The sequence below is a fragment of the Peromyscus leucopus genome, chromosome 10 (genome assembly GCF_004664715.2).
Source record: "Peromyscus leucopus breed LL Stock chromosome 10, UCI_PerLeu_2.1, whole genome shotgun sequence".
Lineage (NCBI taxonomy): Eukaryota > Metazoa > Chordata > Mammalia > Rodentia > Cricetidae > Peromyscus > Peromyscus leucopus.
The window spans coordinates 59,164,798-59,187,316 of record NC_051071.1 but is presented as its reverse complement, the minus strand read 5'-3'; the positions used below and the strand labels follow the sequence as shown (position 1 = coordinate 59,187,316).

At 40.3% G+C, this 22,519-nt stretch overlaps 1 protein-coding gene across 2 annotated transcripts in view; it reads left to right on the top strand.

Annotated features, from left to right (window-relative positions):
- The window catches only part of Corin (corin, serine peptidase), a 220,968-nt gene that overhangs the window by 194,660 nt on the left and 3,789 nt on the right, over nt 1-22,519 (top strand). For both annotated transcript variants that reach the window (XM_028861320.2, XM_028861267.2), the window contains exons 17-21: nt 4,429-4,542; nt 7,158-7,207; nt 7,356-7,530; nt 18,837-19,108; nt 21,245-21,378. In XM_028861320.2, coding sequence (XP_028717153.1) covers nt 4,429-4,542; nt 7,158-7,207; nt 7,356-7,530; nt 18,837-19,108; nt 21,245-21,378 — 745 coding nt within the window. The remainder of the gene's footprint in view (nt 1-4,428; nt 4,543-7,157; nt 7,208-7,355; nt 7,531-18,836; nt 19,109-21,244; nt 21,379-22,519) is intronic.

The following is a 22,519-nucleotide window of genomic DNA, read 5'->3' as shown; positions in this document are numbered from 1 at the left end:
AATATTATTTAATTGATAGCTATGACTAATAAACATTTACTTCAGTTAATAGTTTCACAACTTTACATATTGAAATTAATTAAATACTCAATGTTTTTAATATTGTGAAACTGAATGCATATTAATTAAATTAATAATTAATAAATTAAATAAAAAATAAGGTATAATTTACTACTATAAGGTAATAACTTCCTCTTTTTCCTTAAAGCTAGTTTTGTCATTTATACCTATAGATTGTGCCCAATATAATGATTATATTCCACCTATGAAATAGACAATAGATTATACATTTTCAATTGGAATGTCAATAAAAGCATATTTTTTTAAATTATGAATTTAGTAGGAAGATAGATTCAGACTTTATGCCCCACTCCAAACAATTGTTTTAAAGAGAGTTGTGCTATGGCAAATGTAATCTGAGCTGTCTAAACAGACAAATGATTCAATAATAGTATTCATTCATGTTTGTCTGAAACCCACTAATGCCACTCTGTCAAAAAATCTCTAGCTCATTCTTCAGTTTGATAAGTAACTTAACCAGCCTCCACTTACTTATCTTGTAATGGGCTCAGAGTTGTGTTCTACCTTAAGTTTTATCTACAAAATGGGACCTAAATAAGGATAATGATATGATAGGCTCCAAGAAAAGACTTTGGAAGCTGGATCCTAAGTATTCTCATGGAAATGTTCCACATTCTGAACAGGGTACTAGGGACAAAAAACTGAGCCTGTTGCCTACACAGGCCTTTGTATTTCAATACCAGCTCTCAAGCACTGAGAGTCAACATTGGGGTTCTTCTTCCTCAGCACCAGACACACTACAACAGGGTTGATTGTGCTGTGGACATGTGTAAGCTCTTGCTGTTCTCTTAATGTCTAGTTACAGGGCCCCTGTATTCTGGAGATTTGTGCTCACTTGCATTCTTAAAGTAAGCAAGGCCAGTTCTAACAGGATCGTGGGGGTACCTGTTATTACACATCAGGCCCACAGATGAAGATGGAACCAGAATGGTCTGAATTGTTTAATGATCTGATGACAGTTCCTTTCAAAGTATCAGGATGTGCCTGGGGGACACAGCTCATCCGTCAAATGCTTAACCAGTTTTCATGTGGCCTGAGATTGATGCCTGCACCAAAACAAAACAAAACAGAACAAAACGTCGTCTGTCAGGACATTCCAGAACTCTGAATAAGTTTTGACATCTCATTTCAACAAGGGGAAAATCACACATTTGTGGACATCTTTTGCTTCCGTGTGGAGCACCGTTGCCTTGCTTTCTACAGGGGGACCATTCTATAACCTCAGTTCTGTAGATAGTTAATGCCTTTATAAAAATGATATATTATTTGCACACCACTTAGATGTGTCCTTCTACATATTTAAATCATCTCTAGATCACTAATGATACCGTATTTACCAGTGAAAATCCTGTATAAATACTTGTGGTTTAAGGAATAATGTCAGAAGTGTACAGATGGCTTCGCTCCTTTCAAAATCATGGAGGTGGGCCCCATGAGATCTCCCTCTTCTGCCATAGCTTTCTATTGGTGGTGTGCTTCTTCAGGTCTAGTTTAGGTAGCCATGTTGTTGCGGAATCATAGGTGAAGCCTCTCTGTCGTTTCTAGGGGACACGATCTCACAGCAGCTTCTGGTCCTCTGGCTCTTACGTTCTCCTTGTCCCTTTGTCTGTGCTCTTCCCTATGCCTTAGATGCAGGAATTGTGGTGTAGATTTATCACTTGTGGCTGGGCACATGTGACTCATTCTCTGTATTTTGATTACTTGCGGATTTCTGTAATGACCTCCATCTGCTGCAAAAAGAAGCTTTTTTGATGAGGGGTGAGAGCTACATTTGTCTGTAGGCATAAGGACGGATATTTAGGGTGCAGTTAGGGATTATGTTAGTTTAATAAAGTGGTAGTCATCTATTCTCCTCTAAGACCCATGGCTTCACTAGCCCCAGTGATTGACCATGTTTCCGGTACCAGGCGTGATTTCCCCCCTGTTGAGTGGGTCTTAAGTCCATCCAGAGAGCTGTTGGCTTCCACCAAGACATGAGTGACACTATTGTTCCTTTGAGTTAAGGTACCACTCTGGTCATCACTCTGGTTATCACTTTGGTTTATAGGTGTTGCAGCTGGGTAGGACTTAGTTGCTTCCCTCCCTTAGAACTTGCATAACTAGTCCTCAAAGAGGAGGCTTTCCTGTCTGAACCACTCAGATCCCCCATGTCCTGTGTCTGAGGTTCATGGTGTCTTCAGCAGTAGGGACTTTCTCTCAACCACTGGGAGGCGACCAAGAGCAACAGCACTAGCCTATATTGTTTGGGGAGTCTCTTGGAGAGCCCTGACCAACCATTTGAAAGGGAGTTCCTCATGCTTGGTGTTGAGGTTTTTATTAGATAATTTAGGGCTCTTGCTGGAGAGTATTGTCATCACAAGTAGGAAAATTTCATTTGAACTATTTGTGTGTGTGTGTGTGCATGTATGTGTATACATGTATATACTGACTTATATCTGTTATGTAATTTGGGTAAACAAATATTAATATGATTCCTTACGGCTTTTTCATTCCTCCTTAGTGTTACTCTGCCCTTTCCTCTCCCTTCCTTCTGTATTGACCTCTCTCTTTCCCTATCACAATTAACACCCCATTACTCATTTACCTCTTCAAAATCACTTACATCTTTTTATTTCCCTGCTTAGTGATCCCCCGAGGTCCCCTTTTTACTTTCCTGGTTTCTGCAGTCACCCACATTTATATACTCGTGTCTGAAGATTTGGAGCTAGGAACTGCGGATGAGAGAGAACATGTAATGTTTGTTTTTCTGGATCTGAACTACTTCACTCAATATAGTATTTTCTAGTTCCATCCATTTACCTGCAAATCTAAAAGAGTCACCTCCTACACTGGACAGTAGACTAGTAGAATGACAGTCACCAGGGACCAGACGATGGGGGACAAGATGAAATAATTATCACTTGAATGGGTGAATGGACCCATTTAATTATCAGATGTAATGAAAAGCATGATGACTTTACCATGTTATGTTCTGTTTACTGGAAATTCATTAGAATTATTCATTCTCACAACAAAACAGTGTCAAAACCATTTCATGATGCAGATGTCTATAAATGCATCACATTGTGCACCTTTAACATAACATCTTTCTCTAAAAGGCTATTTTAATATATTTGGAAAGAAAACTTGAAACCATGTTGATGCTCAAACTCTCTCTCCTAGATCCTCACTAGTGATTCACTGTTTTGTCACCAATCTCACAGATTCACTATGTTTAGTAATGAGCTCTGTGGATTCACTGACCCTGTCTAGTAATAAGCCATAGGCACCATCACCAGTATTGGAAGAGTTAGTTTTGTGCATTAGAAACATCTCAGTATGCATTTCAGAATGCATGAAAACAAATTTTTATAACAAAACTCTCGTCTCCCTACTGAGGGTTTTCTCAAGCTTTCCACTTGATGGAACTGAGCTAATTGCTTTGTTTGTTGGAAGCTTGTGGTAAGGGAATGATAAGGCACACGGCGTGTAGTACTTTGTGGGGTTTCTTCCCAAATTAACTAACGGGCCTGGTCCTTTAGATATGAATCACCCAAGCGAAAAAATCAATTAAATCAACATTTTGTATAAAAACCTAAATTCTTCGATACCTAACCTTTTAAATATTAGAAAACAGTGGAATCATCTTAATCAGTGTAACTGAAAAAGACAACCATGGGAAAGTGTCAGTGAAAACTGAGTGAGAATATAAGAAACATGACAAAATTACACTAATATATTTCCCAAGTCCTTCTTAATTTTCATTGCATCAAGTTTCTGTGACATATTGAGGAAAATCCACTTACAATTGTTTTTGGTTTTTAGAAACAGGCTTTTTCCTGTGTAGCCTTGGTTGTCCTAGAACTCACTTATAAACCATTCTGGCCTTGAACTCAGACATCTGCCTGCCTCTGCCCTGCAAGTGCTAAGATTAAAGATGTGTACCACCACTGCCTGGCCCACTTACAATTTTATAGTATTCACCTAGTAATTGGCCTTTGAGTCTCTGTATTTTGGGGCCTGGATTATAACGAAGAAGGAAAGAGACAGAAAAAAATTCATTGTTTACTTTGGACTTCTGCTTTTAGGTTTTGGAAGTTTTAACTTGTAGATGTTATAATTCTAACACCTCATGATGTTCAAATGTCAACAGTTATTTTATTTGTTATCACCTGTGTATATTTTTACTAACTCCCTCCCCATTTGCTAATCATGCTCCATTCCAAATTCTCCTGAATGAATTTCTTTTCTGGAAATATTGATTTACAATGTGATATATTTTTAAAACAAATGAGACATGTATAATGATAATGCCTGTACAAAGACCACTATCCTTAGAATATTTACCCAGTATTTGCTTTGTATCAGAGAACCATCCATGACTGAACCGATACAAGGACCAGAAGGCCAGCACTGGCTGAGGTTGCACTCGAGCTGGGAGGATCTCAATGCGACCACCTTGCAGGAGCTGCTAGAGCACGGGTAGGAACCTCCACAGCAGCCATGTGTGTGCACATTATGGAACAAGAACAGATCAAGGGCATTTCCTCTCTTTTTAACACGAAAACACTCAAATTTGCCACACCAGTAAATAACTCACAGAATATCTCTTAATCTTTACATTTCGACATCAATTTCCTCTTCACTGATAGGGTGAATTTTGATAAATTTCACATTCAATTGGAACTACAGGAACTATTATGTTAGGGAAAAAGCTTGAGATCAAATCTTAAGTCTTTATATGTTTTGTTTTGAAATAAACTCTTACAACTGCAGGTACTATGTTGGACTAGTTTACAGGCAGGATTAATTAATACTACTAAAATGTTAGAGTTTGAGGAAATAATAAACACCAAGTAAAACTAAGGTTATGTAGCCTTGACAACCTTACCCTCTTAAATGATGACATACTAACCAAGTTTGTCCCCTTTGGTTATTGAGGCTGTAGCAGGAAAGTCAGTGGAAGGAACGGAGTCTTATTTCAAGATTTGTTTTCATTTATGTATCTGGGTTATAAATTTCATATTACAGATGTGTGTGAGTATATGCACATACATGCAGGTGCTCACCCATGAGGCCAGAGGGTGCCAGGTTCCCAGAACTCTGAGTGACAGGCTTCCTGACATGAGTTCTAAGTACAGAACTCAGGTCCTCAGCAAGAGTACTGCATACTCTTAACTGCCGAGCCACCCCTCCAGCTCCCTCCTTTTGAAAAGATTTATTTTGATTTTTAATAAGAACATTTTTGTGGCCCTGGGGCTCAACCCTAAGGCTTCATGCATGCTAGGCAAGTACTTTGCCACTGAGCTATATTTCCAGCTCAAGGAATGAATTCTTATTAACTACTTTATTACATTACAGGTTGTCTTATCTAGATTGGCCCATTAATTCCTCACCAATAAACTCCTGAATTATAATTATTTTAACAGCTGAGGAAACTAAGGGTTAAATTTAAGAATATTTAAACAACTATGCCAAAGGCCACAGCCTATATAGAGTAAGTGATGGTAAGCTCTACTGCATTTATCTGCTACAAAATGTAAGTGCTAGATAGAGCACATTGTAAGAACTACAAAGAAAAATACTAAAGGTGGATTTTCACCCCTCAGAAAATCACAAGGTTTCCTCATTGGTTAAACTTAGCCCCCAAATTTCTTAATAACTTGTCAAAATAAGTACTTTCTCCAAGCCAATATCTTAAACCTTTCAACACAGTGATGCTCCTCTAAGTGCTGGGTGTGAGAAAAGCCCTTCGGGTCAAATAAATAAATAAATAAACGGCCCACTTTGGGGCTTTGTAGACCTGGCTCCCTAACTAAATGAGATATTATGTAACAAGTTTGCTACAAGGAGTGGGGTGGGGAATCTTTATGAGTCTCTAATAAAATAATTCTCAACTAATTTTTGAATGTCTTTTTTTTTTTTTTTTTTTTTTTTTTTTTTTTTTTTTTTTTTTTTTTTTTTTTTTTTTTTTTTTTTGGTTTTTCAAGACAGGGTTTCTCTGTGTAGCTTTGCGCCTTTCCTGGAACTCACTTGGTAGCCCAGGCTGGCCTCGAACTCACAGAGATCCGCCTGGCTCTGCCTCCCGAGTGAATGTCTTTTTACACTATGTCCAGGTCTAGTCTCAGAAAATGTATAGATGTAAGTGAAAGGAGAGAAAGATTTGATCCCAAGGAACATATATCAATTGAGTGCGTTCAGAGATTTGAAGTCAGTAGGCAACATTGTTTCAGATATCAAGGGTCGGAGGCTTAGAGACACAGCTCAGGTGATAAAGTGCCTGCTTCTAAAGGTGGAGACCTGAATCTGAACCCCTGGCATGAACGCTAAGAAGATCTGGAAGCACATATAATCTCAGTACCAGGGAGATAGAGACAGGAGAATCCCCGGGCCTCGCTAGGTAGATGTTCCAGCTAAATCAGTGAGCTCTAAGTCCAGTGAGAGATCCTGTCTAAAAAATGTAGTGAATACCTGAGGAAGATACCAACCAAAAATGGCCACTAGCTTCTACATACATAAGCACACATGTACACACACACACACACACACACACACACACACACACATACATACATAAGCATGCCATGCCATGTGGGATTATATAGAATAAATTCAAGCTCACTTTTTCCTGTTACATCTTCCTAGATCCACAGTTTAACCTTGACAGTCTGGGCAAGATGTTTTTCTAGTCTAAGTGTCATATTCCTTTATCTTCTATTTAAAAATGTAAAGTAATATTTTATTCCTCTCAGTCTATATCTTGGGTTTTTTTTGGGAGGGGGCATTTATGATATGTTAATCCCTCACTATAGATTCTATCAAATGAGATGATGTAAGAAGCTTCATGATAAGAATTTCTCTTTCCATAAATGTGATGGTTTTAGTTTCTTTGCTACTATAACAAGGCAGTGTGCATTCTCCCATTGAAGGTTAAGACTCTACCTGTGCCCTGAGAAGTCTTACAGTAAGACATCTGTGCTCAGAGAGTATGAACTCCCCTGATAGTGGGCCCTGTGTTGCCTGACGTTGATGACGTGTTTCAAGTCAACAGTAAGCATGCAACTTAACATTGTAACGTTTTATGTTTCCAAACCTAGGCAGTCCTGTCCAAGCAGAAGTAAGATTTCCCTTCTGTGTGCTGAGCAAGGTGAGACTGGTGTTATATCATGGGGCGTGACGTTAATTTAACTGTGCTGGCTCCTGGGAAGCAGGACCATTTATGCATGACAACCAGGGCTCAGAATCTGCCTGGGTTTGGTGGTGAATCACGGACTGTGGTTTCTGCTCCCTGTTAGACTGTGGTCGCCGCCCTGCTGCTCGGATGAACAAGAGGATCCTTGGGGGTCGGACTAGTCGTCCTGGGAGGTGGCCCTGGCAATGCTCTCTGCAGAGTGAACCCAGTGGGCACATCTGTGGCTGTGTGCTCATTGCCAAGAAGTGGGTCCTGACAGTTGCCCACTGTTTTGAGGGGTAAGCTGCACCCTTTCATTTCACTTTGCCCTGGATCTTAATCATTTGTTGCTTGGAAATTCTCAGTGGTGTATGTAACGCTTGGAAATCTTTTCAGTGCAAATATAGCCGCTCTCCTTCCCGGGTCTTTCTGCCCTCTTCATCTTCTGCTAATGGCCAGTGGCTATATGGTGCTTGGAATGTATACGCTAGGGAGGGAAGAGGATAATGAAGACGTTCAGAAGACTGATTTCCAAGCCCGGTTCAGTCTGTGTTCTGGACATCTTAAGTGTATTATACACATAGGAATACACATGGAAATAGTTTGTCTGGAAACTACATGAGGTTTAGATGCACAACCAGTAGGTAGTTTGGGAAGTAGAATTAAAGTACAATATTTGTGTTAGGTTTCTCAAAGATGCAGAACCAAGACTTCGTCCCTACAATATCTTCCCCACAGCTTTGTGTGGGTTGGAAGTGAGGTAGTCTATTTAAAGTCCTAGGAACCAAGCCTGGCAGCAACTAGTAGGACTGATAAAAGTGCATGTATCTTTAAAAAATATTGCTGCAAACATCCATTGTGTGTTTCTCCCTGTTACTGTGGTCTGAGGATACTTGCATTTCCTAGCATCACTCAGGCCCTCCCACACTTCTTTTCCCTTACTTCCTCATCATCCTGAAGGGAGCCCCTGTTACAGCCTGATGGACATCTCTCCATGGCTCTAAATACATGGTGGCATTGTTGATTTCCACAATCTGAAATGACACTTTGTACGTCGTTAATGCTTTTCTCTTTTGGCAATATCCATGGGCATCCATCCCTCTCGGTCATTTCTTGTAGTGTTGTTGCATTCTTTGGGAAGCTAAGTACTATTCTGGATGGACTTAGCATGAAATTTTCTACTAGTCTTCAGTTGAAGACTACTTTTGGAGATACCTTCAATTTGGTGTTATAAGAATGCTGGGGGAAAACTCCTTCTTATGCAAAGCTAGTCTCCTAGGGGTGCTGTTGCTTCTAGAGGAGGGTGTGAACACACTCAGCTCCATCAGAGGATTACAGGCACAGATATGCGCTCCTTGAGGGCCTTAGTAGGAAGACTTTTTTAAAAAATCTTTTTTTTTTAAGTTTAGTTTCTTTTAATTTTTGGTTTTGTTTTTGTTTTGAGATAGGGTTTCTCTGTGTAGTTTTGGTGCTTGTCCTGGATCTCACTCTGTAGACCAGGCTGGCCTCAAACTCAGAGAGATCCGCCTGGCTCTGCCTCCCAAGTGCTGGGATTAAAGGCGTGCGCCACCACCCAGGCTTAAAAACCTTTTGAGATTGTAATATAGTTATATCAACACACACACACACACACACACACACACACACACACACACATGCATGCACACACACATACATATTTCTAAATACATAAATAAAACTTGCTCAGACTACAATGTTACTTGTATTTATATGTTTTCAGGGTTGACAATTTAATATTGGATAATTAATTGGTGAGCTCTTTTCTGGGGAAGACTATTCCTCCCATCCTCCTTCCTTAGTTGACTATAAATTCCCTATCTAGGTGTGATGGTTTGAATAGGTATGGCCCCCATAGACTCATGTATTTGGATGCTTGGCCATAGAAGGTGGCACTGTTAGGGGGTGTGGCCTTGCTGGAGGAGGTGTTTCACTGTGGAGTCGGGCTTTGAGGTCTCATATATGCTCAAGCCATGCCCAGTGGAATAAACTCCTTCTACTGCCCGAGGATCAAGATGTAGAACTCTCAGCTCCTTCTCCAGCATCATGTCTGCCTGCACATAGCCATATCCTGCCATGATGATAATAATGGACTAAACCTCCAAAACTGTAAGTTGCCTCCAGTTAAATGTTTTCCTTCACAAGAATTATCATAAAAAAAAAAAAAAAAACATAAAAAAAATAAAAAAAAAAAAATAAATAAAAAAAAAAAAGAATTATCATGGCCATGGTGTCTCTTCACAGCAATAGAAACCCTAACTATGACACTAGGGTTGAGGTCTCCTGAACATCTTCTACCCCTATCCATGTTAACATGTCTATTAGTGTTGTCACTGTTCAGGTCATGTTTAGTCAGCCATATCAGTGAGGCTTCATGGGCGTAACTTCTCTGACATTTCTAAGAGACACAATCTCATAGCAAACTCCCTGATCTTCTGACTCTTACAGTCTTTCTGCCCCCTGTGCTGCAATGATCCCTGAGCCTTCGGTGAATGAGTTATGTTGTAGATACATCAGTTGAGACTGGGTTCCTCAACTTTACATTTGGTTGGTTGTAGTTTTCTGTAGGTTTCCTTAACAAGGTGTGAGAAATATACTTATCTGTCTGTATAAGAACAAATATTTAGAATGTAGCTAGGGTTTGTGCTAGTTTAGAAAAGTGGTGGTTATAAGTTTTCCTCCAAGATCCATGACTATACTAGTCTTAGGTAGTTGGCTAGGTTTGCAGCACCAGGCATGATTTCCTTCTTGTTGAATGGGTTGTAAGTCCAATTAAAGAGCTGTTGGTTACTGCCAAGGTGTGTGCCACCACTGAACCCTTGAATAACAAGAGTTATTGTCCCACAGTGGCCATTGCTGTGGTTCACGGGTAGGTAGGACTGTTGATTGCTCCGCTCCTTTAGAAGTTTTCACGTCACTTTCTGATATTACAAAAGCTAATCTTTCAAGTCAGATCTGGCTCAAAGCCCTCTGAGTATGTCTGAAGTACACAGTCCTCCATCTCTGGGGAGAAACCAAGGGCAATTATCAATAGCTTGTGAAGTTTTAGGAGTCTCTTGGACACCCGACCAACAAAGGTGACAGACATTTAAACAGTATTCTGAATACTTGACAAATGATGGTAAAATGATAAAAAAGAAAGAAAAAGAAAAGAGAGAGAGACAAAATTTGATGACTCTACCAAGGAAAAATAATATGTAAGTATCAAACCAGTACCTTCTCCTGAGAATTTTCATATGTGAGACTGAGAATGATTGGAAGAGTCTCCAGAGTATGTCTAGAAACACACTGTGATGTTACTGCTCTAGAAGAGACCAGATGTTTCCAGATGTCTTTTCCAGTTCTGCTTTGCAGCCCACAGTAAGCAGAAGCTTACACTGGCAAAGCACATCTGTCAGTGGTGATGACCTAAATGAACCCATGGCTCTTCAAAGGAGCAGCACTCCTAATGTGCTTCTTATTGATCCAAGTTTATGGACTGCTCTTGCCATTTTCACCTGTGGTTCCAGAGTTTCCTCTTGCACTGGAGGATCTGTACAGTGAGGAGGAAAGCTTGCAAGGCTTGTGTTTATAATTCATGACATGAAAATGATACCCAAAACATGAAGAAATTTCGTGGAATACGAAATCTAACAACTGTCAAGAGGGCCCTGCTCATCAATACGAGGCTAGAGATTGCCCAACTTCAAACTAGCTCTTGCTTGACTGTGTAGTCTTAACCTAATTCTGTTTTATGGTGTCTCCAGTGGCACGACAGGCTTTTCAGAGCTTTTAATTGTCAGGCATATTCTCTGCTGGGGCCATCAATTGCTGCAATTATTGGGATTTCCTTCCTATCCTGAACCCATACTTTGGCAAGGCATAACATGCTCCAGCTGTGGGCCTTTTCATCCTGTCTCTTTTAATTATATTGGTGGGAGAGAAAAGACAATTTGCTTTGCATTTCCATGGAGAGGTATTTAAAAATTACCAAACAAAAGTCAAAACCATGAGATACTAAGTTGACCAGATCAAGCCCCATATGCCCCAATACCAATTCCACTTCAAAAGTTATAAGAAGGAAAAAACTTTGACATTCCGTGGTAACTTAACAGGCAATTCCTTCCCTTCTTTCACCCTTGAAAGACTGAAGGCTGAACTTCCTGGGACAGCCCACAGTGAGTGATGATCAAAGCTTCTAATTTCTTTCCAGGAAGCTTGCAGGCCAAGCTGCATGGCCACAACCTTTAACCCTGTCATGGCACTTGTGTCTTGATTTCTTTCACCCCAGCCAGTCCAGAATGTTGGCTGTATTTCTGCATTTCTGCCCACATTACCTAGCATCCTTTCTCTCCCCTAAACATTTATGGTCCCATAGGTGCGGCACATCTGTTCTTTGACAGGATCTTCAACATTTTCATCCCTGGATCTTTTGGCTAGATATAGCAGGAAGGCCTCCAAGGTGAAGAGCACATTTTGTGATTTTTTTCTTCATGTTCTTAAGAACAGAGACAGAACACTATTCAGAGAGAGAGAGAGAGAGAGAGAGAGAATGATGATGATGATGATGATGATTCATGCCATGTCTGACTTTCAACATCATCAGGATCTTTAATAATCTCTGAAACTCAGGAAAAATTCCTCTTATTTGTCACAGAACAAATCATGCCCTAATGTCTCAACTCTCCTGATCTGATAGTTTTATAATTCACCCAGAAAGGGAATTACTGAAGTCTGTGCTGTGTCCTTAGGATTACCCCTTCATCTCGGTGCTTATGAACTAGGTCAGTTTATTCACAGTTTATTTTTCCATTTCCTCTTCTGGCAGGATTTGATACATTCCCATCAGTAAAAATGTTCATGAACACAGACACCCTCAGCTCTGGACTCATGCCTCTCCTGTGGCACTGTTCTCAGCCTTATGAAAGTGTAAGCAAATGTTTTAAAGACTTCTAGGCTCCATGTGCTGCCTTTGATAGAGATATTCCATTCTTCTCTCCAGAACAAAAGAAGTCTATAATAAAGATAGCAGTTGGCCTGAATTACCAACCATTCACCATAGTTTCTGGAACTTCTAAAACTACCCGCCTCCCTTCTACTTTTGATTAAAAGGAAGCTTTAGGCAAATTAAGTTTGGCAAAGTTGAATCAGAAAAAGAATGGCTGTGCATTGGGAAGCCTTCAGAACCAGAGGAGGTAGAGACTTCCTGCTTCCTGTGTCATCACTTCCTGTTCCGGTCCACCACACCTGGGACAGAAAGGTTGACAGTTGTTGGAGAATCTCATGCACCCAATGGCTAATGGAGCTCATGTCAAATGCATGACCCTGAGCTTCAACTGAGCATCTAACTAATGCAATGGACACTTTCATAGTAAAGCCATTTTTCACCCCAAGAGACAGTAATTATTTGACAGTTTTTATCTCAACAAACCTCCATTATCCTCTACTGATCCCACCTCATATCTCATGAATAATATAGATATTATTCTGTCAGGTCATTCATCTTGTCTTATTCCTCGTTCCAAAAATTTCCTTGTATCTTTGGTCATATTTCCTATTTTGCCTTTAGTTGTAATGGGTGATGTGCCCCTTCTGATTAAGAACAATCATGTCCCTTCTGAGCTTTTCATATACTTTACTCCTTATAGTATCGTTCTACTCTGCCTCAGTTTCTCTTTGGGATCTAGATAGCTCCTTTCACATCTGTGCCTTAACATCACTGACTTAAAAGCCCCTCTCTTTATGTTACTGCCAGCTTCAACTACAGCTCCACTTTTTTTAATCACTGTTCACTGGAAGACTCCTAAAATGTCTGCTATAGTTACCCTCTCCAGTTACCCTCTAAGAAACGGTGTTACTGGAGCTTGGGAATGCTGTCCACCTCACCACACTGAGTTTTCAGTTTCAGCTCACTGGAGTCTCATGACTCTATCCTTCTTAGAATAATGTTCTCTCTTTTTATTCTAGAATAATGAAAATCTTTTGACTTTCATCTTGTTTTCATGACCTACTGTTTTCTTTTCTTTTTCCAGCTTCTCCTATTTTGGGACCACTGAATGTTCCAGGGGTCACTGCCTGGCTTTCTTATCTATCTTCAGTTACTGTTCCAATTATATGCCATATTTGAGCAAATATGAATGTTAAGTATTATCATACTTAAAGTCAAATATTGTTAATAGATTTCAAATTTGTGTTTTCTGCCCATCCTACCTTTCCTCCCATTACTATCTACTTCACATACACACACACACACACACACACACACACACACACACACACACACACTTTACTGCTTAGAAAAGATGTCCAGTGAGATGTATAATAAAGACCCTACTTTACATGGCTATTGATTCCTCTTGTCTTTCAATGATCAGCTAGAGGGTCAGTAGTCTCTCGTCAACTCTTCCTCAATACTACACATCAGTTCAGTACCAGTTCAGTATTTCAGTGTATTCAGCACACATATATTCAATCACATAGAAGATGAATTTTATGGATACTGTCTGCATATCATTCTGGAATGGTGAGGTGGGAACAGGGAGAGTTGTGGGTAGAAAGTTCTGCTTGGCTCTCGTTATCTATTAGGATGCAATGAGCTGTAACAGACAGCACTTTGCACGGAGGAGCCATTTCCATTTCCTTCATTTTTCTTTTGAAACAAACTCCTATTCATTTTATGGCTAAGACTTTTGATAATTGCTGCAGTTTCATACCACTCTGTGATAGACTCCAATTTCACAGTGCTCGGATCCATATGTAGTTAAACTTTAACTGTTTAGATGATTCTTCCTTTCCCCCCACTTACTATGATCACTTGTGATGGTAGAATACAGACAGTGATTCTACTGAGCTGGACCAGCTTTGGGATTGTGTGGCTGCATTATAATGCCTACCTGGCTTCTTCCCTTCTCCCTTCCTCCTTCCCTTCCCCCCTCCCCTATTTTTCCCTTTCTTCCTTCCCTCCATTCTCTGTTTATTCTTTTTTTCCTTCCTTCCCTTCTCAAAACCCTCTCCAATCTAATTGTTAAAGGCCCCCCACACACACGTACAAACACACACACAAACACAGACACACACACACGTTTCCTTAAGTCCTCCTGTTAGTTTTTCTGGGCCCTTGCTTTACAGAGCTTTTTTTTTTTTTTACACTTTTTCTAGTTTTATCCCTGGTGGCCAACTCCCATCACATCTGGAAGATATGATCAACAGGACAGTATCTATCCCTATCATCTGCTATTGGCTTAACCCATGAATGGGTTTCCATCTACGTGATAAGCCTTTCTTCCCTCGTTCCTTGCTTAATACCCAGGGATGCTACTCATTGCTCCAAAGTTCAGTAGATATTGTGTGGTGCAAGTGTGTAAAGGAGCAGCACTCTGACCCCATTAGTTTCTGTCACTCTGTGACTTATGTAACTTCCCATTGAGTATTTCCATATGTATCTCCTTTCACTTTTACTTGAAATGGTCTCTCAGTGGTCTGGAACTTGCCAAGTAGAGTAGGCTAGTTTGCCAGAAAGCCACAGAGATCCGTCTGTCTTACCCTTCCCAGCTTTTTTTTTTTTCCTAGTGTGAATTCTGGGGTTATAATTCAGATCCATGTGCTTACAATGCAAACACTTTCCCATCAGAGCAATCCTCTCAGCTGCCGGACCCTGAGAACTTCGGCACAAATATCACTCGAGATGGTGCAGTTCTCTTTGGTGCTATTTTGAGCTTTGGCATCCAGGTGGGAAGTAGTCTTCTTTATGCCGTGGATATTAAGCTCATGTACTTGACTCTGTGTAGCCTGATTTCCCCCTTTAACTTTATAACCATGTCCTGTTTGTCACTGGGCATCCATGTAGCTTTAAACTCTTCCTCCTGTCTTCTTCTTCCGAGAGACAGGGCCATCTCTGCCTTCATTCCTGACCCCCTTTTCTAGCACAGGCTCAGTGTGTTTCATGTCATGTTTAACATGGCATGAGAAAATGACTGGTCTACATAATGAAATCAGTCTGCCATTCACACATTTCTCCTTGACTTCAGAAACCCCTTTCTGCTTTCTTCGTTCTCTTTTTCCATGGCTGTGGAGGGAAAAACATTGAGAAACACTTAACATTTCATATCACATGCATAACAAAGCAGAAAGGGATAATTCTGTCTACAGTTTCCTTTTTTTTTTTTTTTTTTTTTTTTTTTGTTCTTGGTGGATATTAATGCTGTAAGAATGCTAGGCTGTGTAGCAAGACTACCAAATGTGAGTTAATAACAGTTTTTTTGTTTTATTGACCCCTGCATTTTACTGTTGGGTTTAAATTAACTGCAACAACATTAATTAAGCACTGAATTTTGATGTTATTTCATTTTATTACAAATAATTAAGAATGTTCAATTATTTTAAATATTGCGTATGACTTTTAAGCAGAGGGTGAGCTGTTGTAATAACTAGAGCTGTGTTATTGTGGTTCTAGGGTAAGAAGCTTCTAATGGGGCAATTAATAAATCAATCTGAAAAAATAGTGTTGATTCCAGATGTCTTAAACTATAAAAGTCCATGTGAATGTGGCGTTTCCTCAAGGGTCATGCAGCTTTACTCCTGTAGATTAGGAAGAAAAAGTAATAAAAGGTTGGAGAAAGGGAGGAAAGAAGAAAGGAGGGAAAGCATACCCTTTAAAAGACAGCGTTTTGTAATGAAACAGAATTTTGTAACATTATCTTGTCATGCACAGGACATAACACTTCCCCCAACATATTATAGTCATTTCCTGAATTAACTGTCTTCACTCAATCCTATCATTTGTATGGACAGAGGGCATGCCTTTCTTGCTTGTTGTAGCTTGTATGCTTGTCTAGCATAATGCTTGGCCTAGAAAAATTGCAATTGATCTGTATTTATTGAATTCATGACATCATTTTTTTCATGACATCATTTTTATAGGTTTGATAGTATTTTCTTTAAAACCAATTGTCAAAGTACAGACTGTGTGACTCTGTGGAGCTGTTAGTGACATTTGGGTCAAGGATCTAATGGTATTGAGATAAGCTTGGATGTCAAGATTGACTGTTTGCCAAAGCCAGGACAGCCCAACCCAGGCTGCTGTTCAGCTTTGGTTTCCTATCAAGTGATATGGTGGAGATGTCTAAAGAATTGGTACCTCAATATTTCTCCAAATGATTCCAGGTTTACCCTGGCATAACACATGGCTGGTCTACATGATGAAATCAGTCTACTAGAAATGATTTGACCAGAAGTTTGTAAGTGAGAAAGAGTGGTAGAGTAGCTAGTTCTTTATACCACAGTATAAGGGAGTGTCTGTATAAATGATAACTCCTTAATACTACCATCCAACAAATATCTATAGCTTTGACCATAGCCTACTCTGGACATCAAGAGTATGTAAAAACAATAGAGCATAAAGTGATCAATAATTGACTTTGTTTACATATTGGGAGTCTACTACTAATGCTTTAAAATAATTCAGATTAAGTACTTGTTATCAAGTGCCTTTTCAAACCCACTATTTTCCTTGTCCTAGAAGGCCATATGGATATAGCAATTAGTAACACCAATAAAGTCCCTGTTACAGTTGGAATCTAAAATGTGCCTCCTCTTCTGGTTATTTATTTATTGTTTGCCAACTTGACACAAGCTAGAATTATTTTGGAAAAGGGACCTCAGTTGAGAAAATTCCTCTATCAGATTGCCTGTAGAGCATTTTCTCAATTAATGATTGATGTGGAAAGGCACAGCCCACTGAGGTAAAGCTACCCTTGGGCAGGTGGTCCTGAGTTGTATAAGAAAATGAGCTGAGCAAGTCATGGAGAGCAAGCCAGTAAGCAGTGTTACTGTGGCCTCTGTTTCAGTTCCTGCCTCCAGGTTCCTCCCACCTTGAGTTCCTGTGTTAGCTTCCTTCCCTCAATGGACTGTGTGACCCAGAATTTAAGCCAAGTAAACTCTTTCCTTCCCATGTTGATTTTGGTCACGGTCTCTAGCACAGGAACTAAGCTAAGATACCGCCTCGGCTCATACTTCAAACATTTGTACTCCAGCTGGTGGTACTATATTGGAAGGCTGAGGATTCATCAGGAGTTAGGGGCTAGAAGTGGATCAACCTGGCCTCTGGTTGCACTCTTGCTCTCTGCTTTCTGAGCTGCCATAATGCGAGGAGCCTCCCCCCCCCCCCCGCCCCCACTTTTGTTACCATGCCTTCTCTACTACCATGGACTGAAATCCCCTGAAGCTATGAATCAAGGCAAATCTTTCTTCACTTAAGCTGTGTTTGTGGTATGGTCACAGCAATGTGAAAGTAACTCACATAGCTCTTGTTTTCACCGATATAAAATTCTGTAGGGTAGAGAGTAGACAAATGTATCTACTAACATGACACATCATTGTTACCCATGAGAACCATGCAAAGGAAATTAGAACAGGGTCATAAGCAGACAATAGAGAAGGCAGAATAGCAAGGTGCAGGATACACATTGAAGTCAGAGTGAGGAGGGCTTTCTGATGCCTGCAATATTGGGTTAAGAGAGAAGAGATTCAGTTAGTCACCAGTTATTGGAAGCATTTGATTACTGAAGATAAATTCTGAATGTTTAAACATCACCAACCATGTGGACAGCCCTTGACAATCCTGGCTATTATCAAACATCCAATTAAGTGTGTTTAATAAACAATTGGATCAAGTTTATGACTCAGGTCAGAGAATCTAGCTCATGATATACATTTAGGAGTCACAAAGAGTAATTTAAAGTGTATTTAAAACCATGGGGTTACAGGAAATCATTAAGGGAGTGTGGAGTGCATAAAGAATTTGGAGGAAGGGTCCTGGAGCATGTCAATATTGACACCAAGAGTGTGGGAGAAGGATCCAGAAGAAGACATAGGCAGGGGCCAGGGAGCAACACATGTGGTTGAGGGAAATTCCAAAGAGTGATAAGACCTATAAACTTGGGGGAGAAAGTGGATTTTAAGGTAAGATTATCTAAAATATTGATGACAAATGCTCCCCTAAAATGGAACCTGAGACTGACCATTGGGGTTTGTAAGTGGCCATTTAAAACCCTGCCTTGGAAATTTGCAAACAGGTGCCTTGGAAACTTGAGACTTCCTGAGGTGTGTGTGCTTCCTTGGAAGGACCTCTTAGTCTTGGCTTTCCCCTTATTCTCTCTCTTTTTTTTCCATCTTCCTCCCTTGCTCCTCTCTCTTTCTTTTAATTTTGAGTTATCATCCTTATGCCATGAAACAGGTAACTTGCCCTAAGACCAAACAAATTCTGTTTTCAAGAATTCCCTATTCAAGAAGGCTCAGTGCTTACTACCAAAATTGCAGTGACACATGGGAGATTAGTATAGTCCTGCACGAAGATGACATGCAAATTTGTGAAACATTCCATATTTATAAATATAATTAAATAGTTAAAGAAATAACAAAAGAAGTCTGAGCGTTGCTTCCTCATATAATTCCACTCAGCTATTCATTTCTTGGGCCATTGTGTGACCATTTCTTATGTGAATGTATTAGGAGATAGGCTTGGAAATAGCTATTGTTTATATACAAAACTTATTTTTAAAGATGTGTAATTGAAGCAGATAGAACTGAAGGTGCTCTTGAATTGTTTCAGGAGAGAGGATGCTGATATTTGGAAAGTGGTATTCGGCATAAACAACCTGGACCATCCATCAGTCTTCATGCAGACCCGCTTTGTGAAGAGCATCCTGCTACATCCCCGTTATAGCCGGGCGGTGGTGGACTATGACATCAGCATAGTGGAGCTGAGTGATGATGTCAATGAGACAAGCTACGTCAGACCTGTCTGCTTACCCAGCCCGGAGGAGTATCTAGAACCGGATACCTACTGCTACATCACAGGCTGGGGCCACATGGGCAACAAAAGTAAGCCAGGGCCATCAGCAGTGTTTGACTTTTCAGCTCCTGTCGGGGAAAGCACCAGGCTTCCTTCTAGGCTTTGGCTCCCATTTCCCTGGCAAATCATAGCCACACAGGGCAACTACTTTGGGTGTGCCATGTTCTCCCCTCTAAGCCAATTGTAAAAATGAACAATCTGTCAGGACACACAAAACTGCCCACCAGAGATGCAAACCTCAGCCCCCTTCCCCACAGCTCTAACTCATTCTCCAGGGAGCTACCACCAAGGTTTTGGATCTCCCATGCAAGGTGAGGTCTGCCAGACATCCCTGCTATACAGAGCAATGGTTTGGGCTATCTCTTCCCAGAATTTCTCAGAGGCTGTGTGGAATAATTAGGTAGTTCCATTTCTGCAGTCAAGCTACACCATCACATTTTCAATTCTGTAATTGATTTATTCTTATCTACGTATACAGTACATCCTTCTATAAAGAAATGTGATGCATATCTTACTATTTAAATTGCTTAAATTTGGCGCTATAAAAAATGCTTTGGACACAAAACACATAGAAATGAATTTTGTTAACCACTTACTCTCAACCTCCCTAAAGGACATTTGCATGTAGTTTGACCTATTTAAAGTTTAGAATAAGAACAGAGTCAACAAAATAGTTGCATCAGCTGCAGGAACAGGTCATGCTTCTCAGACTGGTGGTGGATATTGGCCTCCTAGCATCTTGCTTTAACCATAGAAACACCAATTTAAAGGAACTTGTTTTCTCCTTGAAATTTAGTCCAGTATTTTTTGAGCTGTTTCTTTTCTGTATGGTTAAAAATAATAATGGGAAGGAAATGCTTATAGACATCAGTGACTCTTTCAAGAAGATATTCCTGTAAGAATTTTAAAGGCAGTATTGCCTTACAATGCCACCATTTCTATCCATGTTGCTTTTTAAAAACCGTGATTAGCATTGTAATGAAATGAGCAGAATATACTTCATAGTGTCTCTATCTGTATTCTTCACAAAATATTTATATACACTTACAGTAATAGGGTACCGTAGAGCTTACACAGCAGTTAGAGGATAGGATAAAGGACAGGCAATGGAATTCATTCAGGAAGATCCCACTGACCTTAGTCATTCTAGTCTCTTTCACAGAAGGAATGAGATAATCCTGTAACACAGGATTGTTAACACAGAGGAAAAGCATTGTGGTCTAGAAGATGCTGATGGTATGAGCCTCGCTTACCCTAATGTGCAGTGCATGTTGGCCTCTGTCTCATCATCATCATCATCCTTCTGACGACTTGTTCAACTTGTACATCACATTTATTTTTCCCCAAATGATGAGTATTATTGGCACTGCTTCCCCATGGCTGTTTCAAAGAATAATCTGTATGATTTTTAGGATGTCCAAATAAGATTTATGAGGTTTTGCTTGAAGACAGCAGCTATTATTCTTGAAAACCTTTAAGCAAGACAGGAATCATATATTTTATCTGTTGTAAGCAAGAAATGATATCATCCCTTTCAAATCTTTCTGTCATAGCCTCTAGGATTAAAGATTCGACACCAGAAGAATGGCCACAGGAACACATGTGAGGAGAGCCTCTCCCTGTGAGGGTCAGCGGGTTTTCTCTGGTCCTAGAGAGCAAGACAGATATGCTGAGCTAAAAACTCTGCCTTGTTTTCCCCTTTTCATTGTTAAAGCTGATGTTTTTCCATAGCACATGACAAGGTGGGGGGAACACAATCATTGCAACACTTCTGCTATACTAGAAAAATAAGGAGTTTTGCCAGATGACTGCTATCAAATCTTCTCAATAAAAAATTGGGGCTTCCAATTTCAAGTCTCCTCTTTGAAAAAAAATTTTTTTCCAAGACAAGTTTTCTCTGTGTAGCCCTGGCTATGCTGAAACTTACTCTGTAGACCAGGCTGACCTCAAACTCACAGAGATCCACCTGCCTCTGCCTCCCGAGTGCTGGGATTAAAGTTGTGCACCCGGAAGATTTTTGAGATGATACTTAAGGGAAAGATGTGGTTCTCTAGGTATATGAAAATATTCCCATACTATCGTTCACTTTGTATTTTGCTGGCCATACCTTTGAGTTACTTTTATGAACTTGTGCATTTCTGGTTCCTTCTTCTTTTTGAATGCAGTGCCCTTTAAGCTGCAGGAGGGAGAGGTCCGCATCATTCCTCTGGAGCGCTGCCAGTCTTATTTTGACATGAAGACCATCACCAGTCGGATGATATGTGCTGGCTACGAGTCTGGCACTGTGGACTCATGCATGGTAAGCTGCCTTCTGACTACGCAAGCCATCAGAGTCTTCCATGACCTCGGTGAGCTTGCATAGCTCGTTACAAGTCATGTGTGACCCCTTAGGGACATCTGTGAAAATGGCTCACTGCCAGGAGGACAGTTGTGTCAGTCCGTCTCCTTTGATCACCTTGGTGGCTAGGACAAGACTAATTATGAGAGGCAAGTGGAAACCACAGGTTTAAATCCACTGTCATAAGCAGCAGGGGAACACCTGGAGTGTACAGCAACATGTCATTGCCAGGTATAACCATGAAGACATTAGGATATATGAGGCCACCACCACCCCACCCCCAGTTCCCATAGTGTGTGAAAGGAATTGTCTCTAAAGTGACCACCCTGACATTGCTTGAGATCTCGTGGCCCTCATTTGATTACCAGACATTTGTCAAATGTCACTGCCTCCATCCTCAGACAGGGTGTATGGCCATAGCGATGTGCAAAGTGTGCCTCTTAGCAGTGTAGGGGAGTGATTTTCTGTTTTAACATTCGTCAGCTATTGTGCTGAGCTGCCTCTGGGGTTCAAATGGGTAGGTACACAAAGTAGCTGGCAGGCGAGGAGCAGGTGCCGAGTGTTCTGCACAGCTGTTCTGCGGCTCCGGAGTGATCAGAGTGCGCCTCAGACTTCAGAATTAAAGAGAGCTAAGCCATGCTTGCCATTACCCTGCACAATTAAATGACATTTGTGATGGTTCAGAAGAACATCTTGTACAAGTGATTAGTAGGGGGCGGTGTTTTGATTTGCCATTTGGGATACTTTCTACTTTTATAAGATCAATCCAATTTAAAGAATAAAGTTGTTTGAGATAATTCGTTTTGATACATCAAATTTTTTTTTATGACATTTTGCTATTTGCAGGAAGCAACTAAGAGTTTTCAGACCTTGTGATGAGAACAAAAATCTCTTTACTAACTACATCTATCCCTTTAAAGCTCAGAATCCATCATGTTTATTGGGAAGTCCTGTTTATACAGTGGAAAGCAGACACCTTCCCAGGCTTATGCTAGAAAACTGTGTTGAAATTTTCCAACTCAGTTAAGCTGGTTTGGGTTTATTGTACCCTTAGGATGATAACCCTGCCACTAGACCTCTGAAATCCCATGACTAACAGCAG